Here is an 11,706-nt window from a genome sequence, read left to right on the forward strand (position 1 = left end):
CAAAAAATCGGTCTGCCACTTGATAAACGCTTTCGGCGCAGAACCCGAGTCGACAGAATTTCTCCGCGCCAAGCAACAATCGCTTCTACATAATGTGTATCGGCTCCATTTGAATTGTATGGGTTTCCCGGAGATTCGAGACTATCGGATCGTCACCGAGCTCGACTTTCTCGACGAAACCTTGGCCCGTGCGAGAGACTTTGCCGATGTTCTACGCTTTGCCGACTTCGGCACAGTCGAACTTAATTTTTTCGCAGCCGTCGAGCGTGATCGTGAAACGACAATCGCACCGCGCGTCGTTTAATTCAAGGTATCGAGACAATACCGGTCGGGTTGTCGTCCGCGAGTCTGCGTTCTTGTACAGGCAGTCACACCCTGTCGATGACAATTGGCGACTTCGTGTTGCATCAGACGGAGACAGTTCGCTTTTGCATTTTGCGCGTCTTGTTTTCACAGCAAGACACGTTTTCCTCTTCTAATTAGCATTCTTCAACGAGAACGAAGGACCCCTCGAGGTCGCGAACTCGATCGACGATACCTGTCCTTGAGAATGTCCTCGATAAAAAATCACCCCTTTGCCATCAACCCTCCTTCCTCGATTCCCCTTCTGCGCCGAGTGTCTCTTCTTCGTCTCGAGCATAATGAAAGGGTTGATACACCGGGGCAGGTTTTCTTGACCGAACCTGTCGCGTTACGAGACGGGCCCATTAGAAACCTATTAGGAACAGGTTACGGTTCGTGTCCCCGTAATTATGGAACGATTACGCGGAAATTGTTTCTCCCGGTAACGAGTCGGCCGATTCTTGCGAACCCAAGAAAGTTACCCCGGCTCTGTTAATCCTCTCGAACAGTTTGAAAAATCCTGTCGCGTATGCATCCAGTCGTTTCTTCTATTCGTTCGAATAAGTCGAGAACAATAAACGCAGCGACGACAACAACCATTATAACGTCCACGGTGGCCAGTGGCACACACCTGTATCGCGCCGCTCCGCTTCGAGCCTAAATCACAAGTGCATTCCTCGAATTCATTCAGACGCTCGGAAACCTGTCCTCCGATCACGAGTGGGTCCTCGATCCTCCATTCCAACCGCTTATAATCCACAGCCGAGGGTTCGTCGACCCTGCAAATAATAGCCCAGGTTCCTGAACAGCCTATTATAATAGTACACCTACCCCGAGAACACACGAACTTGTGACTCATCCGAACGTGTAACCCTTCCGAACTCGAAACCCGAGAGTCTCCCTCTTTGCATTTTCTACCGTTGACAGTTCAGCGAACGAGTTTAGCAAAAAATATCAACAACGTCACGAGGCGGTAAACGTAAACATAGCTGTCGCGTCGAAGTTACCCTTCTCATTGTCGGATATGTAGTTAGCAAAGGACTACTCGTTTAGTGTTGCATAAAGCTCGAGTCTTCGAAGCTCCAAAGCTCAGTCTTAAAGACTAAGTTTCTAAGGCTACAATTATATAAAGCTTAAGCTTTCAAAGCTTTAAGACTCGAAGCTTCAACGCTCAGCTCTCGGCGTTCCAATAGGAGAAAGAAATGGACAAAAATTCCATGTATATGTCGCATCTAGGTTGCGTACACATATTACACCTGAATATTCAAGCACACCCTGGCAGCACAGAAGACTCGAGTCTTCGAGTTTCAAGCTCAAGCGTCGAGGACTCCAGTTCTCGTAGCTCAAGGTTCAAACCTGGAAAGCTCCGAGTCGCGACTCGAGCTTTCAAAGCTCAGGACTCGGAGCTCATTTCAACAACACTAGTCTCGTCGAACAGAATACCGTTCTGCTTCGTTACTCTTGCCTTCGACAAAGGCTGGGACGGTAGCCCACGGAGAAATTTGTACCCATGGCGGAGCTAAAGATTCCCGGACGAGGCAAGATCGAATCGAAAAAAAGAAAGAAAACGTTCGGAAGATTCGACGAATAAAAGACTAACAGGTGAATCATCGCCGAGGATGGTTTGTTACGCGATGAAACGTAATGGCGCAGGTTCCTGCTGGCTCCGCTGGTATCCGAAACGAAGGGAAAGGAAAAACCTGGGGGGAAAAAAAGGATTCGTGGGAGTGGTCGGGGACGTAAGTAGGTCGACCGACGCCGAGGCTAGTTCGCGTTCGATCGAACAGCCAGCCGAGAACCCCCGTGCCTCGTGAGAGGCCAATGGCAAGCCATGGGCAGACCATGGGGAGCTTCTCCCTCCGGTGCCGTCTCGAATCTCGACGTTCGACCAACCGGCTTCGCGAGTCGATGAACCGCGAAGCCGATAAAACCGAAAACTCGCAAATCAAGATCTCGGAGGACGCTTCGAATATCGGGAATCTCGACCCAGGATGCATCGTAGCTGGATATCTCGACGGTTATCGGTCGTTTTCTCTCCGTTCGACACTGCCACTATATTTGGGTTTAAAAATCGAAGCCGAAAATGGCCGTCGCCGAGCTATACCAAGGTGGCCCTCGGGACTTGAGGTTTTTCCGAAGCGATTCGATCCGCGAAAAGACGCGCGCGAACGCTACGTCACGATGCTCCGTTCAGCCCGTTACTTTTTAACGTGGAACCCCGTTCGGACGAACGTTGTTCGTATTCTCGCTCGCCTTGGACCATATCTTCGCGGCGATCGAGTTCGCGGAGCCCCGATTTTAAATGGCACCACCGTCCACGTCCGCCGGGGGCCGCTCGACCGTACTGCAGCGAGGAGCTTATTATTGCGATCTCTTTGTCTCGTCCCGTGGCCCAGTGATTCCAACGAACGAGAGAAAGAGAGAAAGAGAAGAGAAGGGGTCGGGATTTATGGGACGGGATCGGGCAAGCGCGATAGAAATCGAACGGCGCGACTCCGGGCTGCACAAGCCGCACAAGCTGCACTTGGCCGTGAGCGCGCAATGCCACGCCGCGCTGTAGCACACAGCGCACCACGGCGCACACCGTTCTCCCGTGGCAATTGCAATTTCTTTCTCGCGGTCCCCCGCATTCCTCCGTTCTCGTGATTCCATCCTCGCCGAACGCAACGAACACCTACGGTTATCTTCGAATCTCCTGCTCGTTAGTCGAAACGGAGGTCGGGGTCTCTCTCCACGTTCCTCGGCTCCTACCCCTTTCTCGACACACACTCGAGGAAATCCTGCGGGACGTACAAGAGAATGGAAACCATAACCAGCGCGGTTCGTTTGTTCCACCGATTTCTGTGTACCGACGCACAGCGGGGTAATTGTCCCGACAAGCCGGAAAAAAGTCAATTTCAAAAATTTAACGTAAACTGTAACTTTTTTATTGCTCGAAGTTGTTGAATGTGTGGAGAACAATGTACTACATTTTTTTTTATTCATTCGTAAGTTTACGAATCTCTAAACTTAATCGAAAGTCAAGAGATTCTGTGACTTGTATTGCCTTTCCAATCATGCTATAACATATCGTACATTTATAAGTGATTTTTACATGCTTTATAAAGGCTGTGTAATTTTTTGCATTATGGATATCTTTTAGGTAATTATGGACTACACTTTCAGACTGTTTTCATTTTTTCATTATACTTCTTTATAAAGTTATTAATAGATCAATAGTTCAGAAATTATTTCTACAATTATAAGACTTCATTAACGATTTTATTATGGTTCTGAGTGAGTCCCGATGGTCTTTTTGGTCTCATTATATTCGGTAGAGATTGAAGTTTTATAGCTAATTTAGTATTAGCGTTTAGAAGTGTTTTACGTACGTAAATAAAATCTTCTTAAAATACATATCTACTTATTAAAACATTTCATGATCTACATATTTTGTATTAAAATAATAATTTACATCATTTTAACATAATTCACGCGTAAAAGTACTTTATCTAGCTTTTCGGTGCACGTACTCGACAATCGCCACGATTTTTCAAGGTTTTCCAATAATCTGAGGAAAAAAAGGTTCGAACAAAAGATTAACAGTATCCAGATGTCTACAAATTTCAATACATAAAATTTCAGAAAATTTTTTTTTATAAAAAGTGGGGATCAATTTAATTTTTTAACTGTTAAGATATATTTTTGATTTCATAATGTTATAGCCGATGTTAAGAGGAATTCAACGACCTACTACATTATGGCACTGAGCCTATATAGAACGCTTAAATAATTTTTTCCGGCTTTTCTTCTCGCTCGAGGGAACCGAGCAACCGAGCTTCGCGTTACAGGTTGTTTCGAACACCACGTGACGCGAATCTACATGTATGCGAAAACAAAGACCGATAGCTAGCTCCTGAAGTAAAATCGTCGCCGTTTAACGTATCTAACGCGCGAAATCCAAAAGCTTTGGACATTTGACGAATCGAAGTTCGTTCGAAGACGTTCGAGTTTCTCGCGTGGACGCCACAGGGTAGTCGTGATCCTAGTTGCATAATCGGAGGATGGATTCAAGACGGAAAGCATCGGAGAACAGGGACCGAGCGGGGGTATCTCCTTGATTATTCCCGTTCTCGAAAATCGGTGGGCGCATCGGTGGTTCCCCGAGGTTCCTGATCCCCGTCCGAAGATAACGCGGAATCGAGGAGGCGACCGGTTACAGTTGAACGGTTGAACAGCTCGAAACCTCTCGGCTCTTATCCACGGACACGGACACTGACGCAAACGCGAACTGGGGGGCTTGGAATGGCCGTGGCCCGAGTCTCGGCGGGGAGCTGGGAGCCGAGAGGAGCTCAGAGCTCGTTCCTGCCGACTCGACTCGACTCGAAGTACCGGTTCTTACTTTTTTTTCTCGCAGTCTCCCTTTCTTCCTCCGCGCCGCACACTGGGACAGAACCGACGCCGATTAAAAATCAATTTTCCCGTTTTCTTTTTTCTTTCGAATTAAAAACACCCCCTCGTGTCTCTCTCTCTCGTGAGCACCAGCCGCGTCGCAACGCGGAGACCTTTGTCTTTTCGCTGTTTCATTTTCTAGAAAATTCTTATCTTTATGTATCGCGAGTTCTATCGTTGCATTCGCTTGCACCGTTAACACTGGGTTTACGGGATGCGTCAAACTAACGCGTTCTGATATTTTTAATCTACGATTATTGCGATTGTAAAGATGCATCCGCGAGTGTATGTATATTCTAAAAGAAATGGCCAAAAATTTGGATAGACACGTTCCTGTTATTTTTCTAAAGTAATCTGAAATAGTAATTTTTATTGCTCCGTAATGTAGAATCGGTTGCAACGAATGCTCGCGACAAAGCCTCCGCTTCTCGAAAATTAGAACGTCGCGAATGGAAGCAGCAGGGTGATGGATTTTCGATGATCGCGCGACATCCTTTTGTCCTGCCGCGGCGCGGCGCGGGGCGCGTTCGCGAAGACGAAAACGATAGGGAACGGTGGGGCACGAGGAGAGAAGGACGAGTCGAGGGACAAAGAGAGACTTCCTGCGACCGCGATGCGAGCAAAGAAAGACGAAGAGAGAGATCGGTACGCCGGTCACGAAGCTCCCGCCGGTATTTATAGCGCTGCCCCATGGTCGGACCTGTTCCAGGGATTTCAGAGGAGAATCTCACGTACCGGTCGACTCTTTTCTGGCCGAAGGTTGCTCAACCGCACGGAACCGCCATTTTGGTGCCTCTCCTCCGCGCTGCTGGTTACCTTAGCTCTTCGGCTTGGACGCGCGTGACGCAACCGCTTGCGTAAACGCGACGCGTTAGAAGCGTGCGATACCTGCCAAGCCGAATCGTGCTCTCGAAATCCGTGGGCCACCGATCCCGAACTAATCGGCTCGGCTCGGCTCGGCTCGTCTTCCTCAGGGTCGAGATACTTTCGCGAACTTGTAGCGACAGTTGGCGAAATTTCGGAGGTCTTCCGTCTCGTGGTTTCTCAATGTACGCGCTCGAGAGATCCAAGGGCGTTCGCGTCTCGATCGCTATTTATTCTCGATGCTCCGCGGGCGCTTTCGATCCTCCGACATGAAACCTTGAGCAGGATCGATTCGTCGAAAGCCATTGTGGCCGATTCAGCGCACAGGCACACGAAGAAAGAGATGCGATGTGAAAAGGTGCGGGTAACGCGCGCACGTGCTCGCAAAAACGGCGTGTCCTCGCACGGTCGGTTTCCTGATTTCCGCTCGAGCGACTTCGCCGCGCCGCGCCGCTTCGGTCGACACGGTGTCCTCGTGCTCCATTCGCGAACCCACCCGGTCTGTGTCAAAGTCAAGAGAACGCCGCTCGCAGAAAATTGCACGCCTCCGGACGGCCGCGACCGATCCTGTCGATCCTGTCGATCCAGCCGATTCGAGAGTCGAGAGTCGAGTGTAATTGCTCGTCCGACTGTCCTTGAGGGGCGGCGGTCTCCACTCGTTTCGTCTCGTCTCGTCGCGTTTTACCTCGCTGGAAGTATGATTGCACGCGAACCACGGGAGCCTCGAGCGGCCCTCGCTCCTCGAAGGACTCGTTTCCGTCGAAAACAGCCTTTGGTCTATCATCTTCGAATTCGAATTGTTGAACGATCGGTTGCTCGTATTAGGTTCGACGATAAAACGTTGATCTCGAAAAGAAAAAAAGACACAGATGCAAAGCTATACGATAGAGAATAGACGAGCGAGGATTTGAACGGCTTGACTACTCTCCAATTCTACTTACCTAACATTTTCACGTTCGCGATAACGCAGTCCGCCGTCGAAGACTGCTCGGTAGCCTTTTTCCCGCTTCGGGAAAGAAACGAGAGAACGAGTAAGAAAACGAAAGGGGCAGAGGAGACAAAGAAGAAGAGCAAATAATCGAGCCGGTTGGAGGAGATTGCGACAGAGGGGAGATCGAGTCGAGTGCCCTTCAACACCCACGGGAGCAGCGGTCTCGTCGAGAGAACGAGCTTTAATGGCGGGTTCGCGTTGTTCTCGCTCGGGATATCTTTGTCGAGCGGAGGACGAATTACGAGGCGACGCGCGAAGGACGCGCGGAAAGAGACTAGCATACGGTACCCAGGAACCCTCTCAAGGCTGCTCGTAAATTCAGGGTACCGTCGCGCCGATCCGCCGGTACGTGTGCGCCTGTCCATGTGCGTGCGCCCATATTATAACCGTTCGCTGATCGCGTATTCGCGAAGCGTCCAGACGCTCGATCGTTTCGTGCTGCCGAGCTTGGATTCCCGAATCTCCGCTACGAGAGCCCTCCCGGCTCGTAGATCCTCGATCCCGATGCTTTCTATGCGACAGCGCCGCTTCCTCTCATCTATTTATTCGTCGAAGGTCGCGGCCGGGACCGAAAAATGTCTATCGCGAACATTATACAGTGAATTCTCGTTACGAGTCGGTGCCAACCTTACGATTTGGAGTCGGTGGAACTACCCACACCACCGCGGTGAGGGGCCGAATCTCGAGACGAAGACATTTTCTCAGTCTTCTTGTTACTATCGCTTAGTAGTCATAGGCTTTTACGACTTTTAGACGGATATGACTCTTAGGTTCTAACCTCGGATTTCGTCTAAGAGTCACCGGAACGGCGCAAGTGTGACTCGTAACGAGAATTCACTGTATATACAACTTCGCCGAGCTGTAGACGAAGACGAGCTGGACGGCGCAGAATCTTTTCTCTTTTCTTATTTAGAATAGCAACGTTGCCGCTTTACAAAGCGTGGGAGTGAGACGAAACGAAGTACAATGGATCATCTTCTCTGTCCTTAGATCGGGAGAAAACGGAGGATGACCGGGCGACGACACCGGAATCCCTACGTAGCACAAGTCCGGCCGCATCGCCGCCTCCGCAATGGCAATCGAGCAACAATGGTAGCGGCAGCAACAGCAGCAGCAACGCCTCGGCGCCGCAATCGAGCAACGCGCCCCCGCGCCGATTCATCTCCAGCATCCTCGGCGGAGATGTACCCTACGGGAGCAGAGGTCACGTCCTGACCAGGGCGGAACGAAAAGAATACAGTAGTCCGCCGATCGCACCCTCCTCCAGCGATGCTTCACAATTCATTGGAAAGTCGGAGAAGCTAGTGCTGCCGAGACCAACCACCCCTCCAAAGACGCCGCGAGTCGAGCCCCCGACAAGAGTCTCGGTCATCCAGAGGGTCCCTTCTCAGAGCCAATCAGCGTCCCGGAGGGAGGACAAGCTGGACGTGCCGCAGACTCAGGAACCGGAACAGGTAACCGTTCTTTTAGTATCGTCCGGTCGCAAAAGGGAGAACAGACTCGGGAGGAACAAAGTCTTTTGCTCGTCTTTGCCTCGAGGATGAGGATTAACGTTGCTCGTTGTGTCGACAGGAACAGCCGATCGATTACGCGGTGCCTAAAAGGAAGGAGGAGGACGAGGAGCGAGGCCGAGAGGGCGCGAAGGTGTCTCGCACGATCGGTAACTCGATCGCGAGGCCCTTGCTGGCCATGAGACTGTCCGGGCCACAGGTGGTGCACGCGGCGGCGGGCCACGGGAGATCCTCCGGTTCCGGCGGTAACGGTGGCTCCGGATCCGGCTCCGGTGGCGGGTCAGCCGGCTCCGGAAACTCGTCGTCCTCGAATTCGGCCGGAAGCGGCGGTTATTGCAGCGGCGGAGGAGCAGTTACCGGTGGAAGCGGGGGCGGTGGAGCCGTGGGCGGTGGCGCCGGTGCCGGTGGGATGAATCCCGGTGGAAACGGCGGCCGGGGCAACTACGGGCCCAGCTCGCCGCCCACAGGATCCCTGCCACCCTTCTACGAGTCCCTGAAGGGTGGCAACAACCTGGCCAACTTCGCCAATCAGTACAACAGCACGCAAGGTAGCCACCGTTCTTTTCAGACACGCGTACACCCCGATACGAGAAGCTTTCGCAGAGAACTCGACGAACTAACGTGTTCCCGTAATTGTTGTTGCAGGGAACGGGTACCTGACGCCGTCGCCGACGGTGGGCATGGAGTGCGACACGGGTCAGCAGGACGTGAACTCGCAGCACTCGCAGTACAACGCGCAGGAGGGGAAGCAATACTCCCTCTTGCAGAACGTGTGCGCGACCTACGGTCTCACGCTGAAAGAGGAGGAGGATCTGTCCCCGTACAAGATACAGCCGAACGACCTGCTGTCCGGACAGTACGGCGCCTACGATATGACGGACACGGGGATGATGGTGGACATGGTGACCGGCGCTGTGGTCGATCCTCTGCAGTTCACCGCGACGCTCACGTTCAGCTCGCCCTCGGATCACACGGCGCTCTTGGAGAGCCTCAGCGACGCCGCGGACCTCTTCTTGCCGAGGTTACCGGCCGAGGACGGCGGCAACGATCTTCTCGAGGAATCGTTGCACTCCCCCGCCTCGGCCGGAAGCGGAATCGGACAGGACGCCGCGGGACAAATGACCACCCCCGTCGAACCAAGCGTGGACCCCTTCCCCGAGCATAGCATGGCCCTGACGAGGGGTTTCGACACCTCCAGGTAAGCGCGGGAAACAGGTTGCTGAACGGGAGAGAAAACGAACCACACGATCGCGATTGGCGGTCGGCTCGTTTCCCGTGCGAACGTAATGCGAATGCGAAACATGTCTTTGTTCAGGCACTACACGGCAGCTCCTCAACATTTCAGCACCTCGAAATTAGGACTGAGCTACGGAAACGAGTCGGGCTATCAGACGGTGTCGAAGGAGCGCACCGAGCTCGGTCTTCACATCAACCAGAACCATCAGCACCAGTCCGAGCCGCAGCTGCAGCAGCTCCAGATACAGGTGCAGCTGCAGCAACAACAACAGCAACAGCAACAGCAGCAGCAGCAGGGTACGACTACCTCGCCCCATCAGCAGCAACACCAGGGGCTGCTCAGTCCGGGCTTGAGCTTCAGCGGCAGCGGTTAGTGTTTCTGCTTTTTCCCTCCGCGATGACCCCGCGAGACCAGTGTGGCCAGACAGGAGAAATCTAGAGAAATGGAGTTACCCACTCTCTCTCTCTCTCTCTCTCTCTCTCTTACTCTGTCTCCTTACTCTATTACTCTGCATGACGGAAGCGAGGGTTGCCGAGGAATATTCGCCGCCGTGGAGGGAGTACGGTAGAGTGGGATAAAAGTCTCGATCTGGCCACGCTTCGTGAGACCGAAAGAAGCGATTAAACGATTTACGATATTGATTTCAAGGTCTGGAACTAGATTCAGGTAGCAGCGTGGGCGGAAGCCTGCCCAGTCCCGGCGCTGCGAGCTGTTCATTGGACGCGGCGTCGAGCAGCACGTCGCCGTCTTGCGCGCTGATGGAACACGCGGCCAGCCCCTCGGGAACGGTGTCCTCAGCGTCTGTGAACTCTGTGCAGCCGACAGGACAGGTTGGAGAACCGCCGCTGACGCAACGGGTCGGTGTACTACAGCAAAGGGTAAGCACCCGAAATTGAAACAGGCAAACGCATACCTCTCGATCTTCGACGGTCGCACACCGACCGTCCCCCGGTCTCTATGGCGATGCTGCTCCGCGCGTTTCTTGATCAACACTTTCTTAAACGCACAGTCTTGAAAGGCGCTTCTAGATACCTTGACATTCAATTTAAATTATTCCACCGAAATCTCGTTTATTAGCACCGAGTCAAAGTCACTCGGTTCGATGAATAAGACAAGTTTAGATCGTGCATAAAATTCTTGTGTCCGGATAACTTTGTAGCAAAGTTAAACTGCGCTATCAACGATATCTCTGGCAGGCGTGCGAAAGGGTGTAACTCAAAGTTATTAGTTTTGCGGTGGGTTAATCTTCGGAGAGTACTAGTTTACGCAGCAGTCTATGTATCGCAACGGTTTTCGTCGAACTATGCAATGCCCAATCAAATTGGGTGCTTAATCCATGAGTAATATATCGACGATCGAGTCGCAACCACGTGGCGAGGCGAGGCGAGAGCGGTGGTGTTCACGTTGGTTTTTCGTGCTTCAGCTGGGCCTGCCGGGCGACTGTCAGCTCGAGTTCGTCAACGGCGGCCACGGGATCAAGAATCCACTGGCGATCGAGGGTCAGAGACAGGCGGCGGCTAATCGCGACGAGGAGAGGGCAGCTCGACCTCCGCCTGGCAAGGTAAACGTCATTCTGGAACGCCTTTCCTCGCCATACGTTAACAGTTTTATTATTACCCGAGGCGTGATCTCCCGCATTCTTCGATTTCGAGCGATCCTAGCACGCCCAGATTCGAGTTCCCGATTAGAACGGAGCTATCGATCGGCGGGAGAACTAGAATGTTCTATCGATCTAACAGCTTCTCGATCGGCCGCGAAAACTTTTCATGAAATCGTGAAACGCTGAAATCAAGTTTCCAGTAGAAGATCAAATTATGCGAGTCTAATTGTTCGATCGGTGTTTCAGGACGACGACCCGAATCGTTTCACGTGTCGGGTCTGCAGCAAGAACTTCAGCCTGCAACGGCTGCTGAACCGACACATGAAATGCCACAGCGACGTGAAGCGTTACCTGTGCACGTTCTGCGGCAAAGGTTTCAACGACACGTTCGACCTGAAGAGGCACACCAGAACGCACACAGGCGTCAGACCGTACAAGTGCAACCTCTGCGAGAAAAGCTTCACGCAGAGATGCTCCCTGGAGAGTCACTGTCTGAAAGTTCACGGTGTCCAGCACCAGTACGCCTACAAGGAGCGGCGTACAAAGGTAAATAGCCCTCGAACTTGCCGAATCATTCGAAATTCCTCCCGAAACTGACTTCGAAATCTGTACACAAAAAACAGGACACTCTTTCGAAGAACGAATCGTATTTGCATTCTATAGACCGTTGACCAACCGTCGAACAGAGATAAATCTTTCGCGCGCATTGACTACTAATCGCACACGATTT

The 11,706-nt window shown here is 52.0% G+C and overlaps 1 protein-coding gene across 4 annotated transcripts in view; it reads left to right on the forward strand.

Annotated features, from left to right (window-relative positions):
* The window catches only part of LOC143353192 (uncharacterized), a 70,094-nt gene that overhangs the window by 53,221 nt on the left and 5,167 nt on the right, over positions 1–11,706 (forward strand). For 2 of the 4 annotated variants that reach the window (XM_076786321.1, XM_076786324.1), the window contains exons 2-8: positions 7,619–8,082; positions 8,201–8,687; positions 8,785–9,337; positions 9,455–9,744; positions 10,025–10,254; positions 10,800–10,937; positions 11,223–11,522. In XM_076786321.1, the coding sequence (XP_076642436.1) occupies positions 7,619–8,082; positions 8,201–8,687; positions 8,785–9,337; positions 9,455–9,744; positions 10,025–10,254; positions 10,800–10,937; positions 11,223–11,522 (2,462 nt within the window). The remainder of the gene's footprint in view (positions 1–7,618; positions 8,083–8,200; positions 8,688–8,784; positions 9,338–9,454; positions 9,745–10,024; positions 10,255–10,799; positions 10,938–11,222; positions 11,523–11,706) is intronic. The other 2 variants (XM_076786322.1, XM_076786323.1) reach the window with 2 other exon arrangements.

The sequence above is a fragment of the Halictus rubicundus genome, chromosome 4 (assembly GCF_050948215.1).
Source record: "Halictus rubicundus isolate RS-2024b chromosome 4, iyHalRubi1_principal, whole genome shotgun sequence".
In the NCBI taxonomy this organism is placed as follows: domain Eukaryota; kingdom Metazoa; phylum Arthropoda; class Insecta; order Hymenoptera; family Halictidae; genus Halictus; species Halictus rubicundus.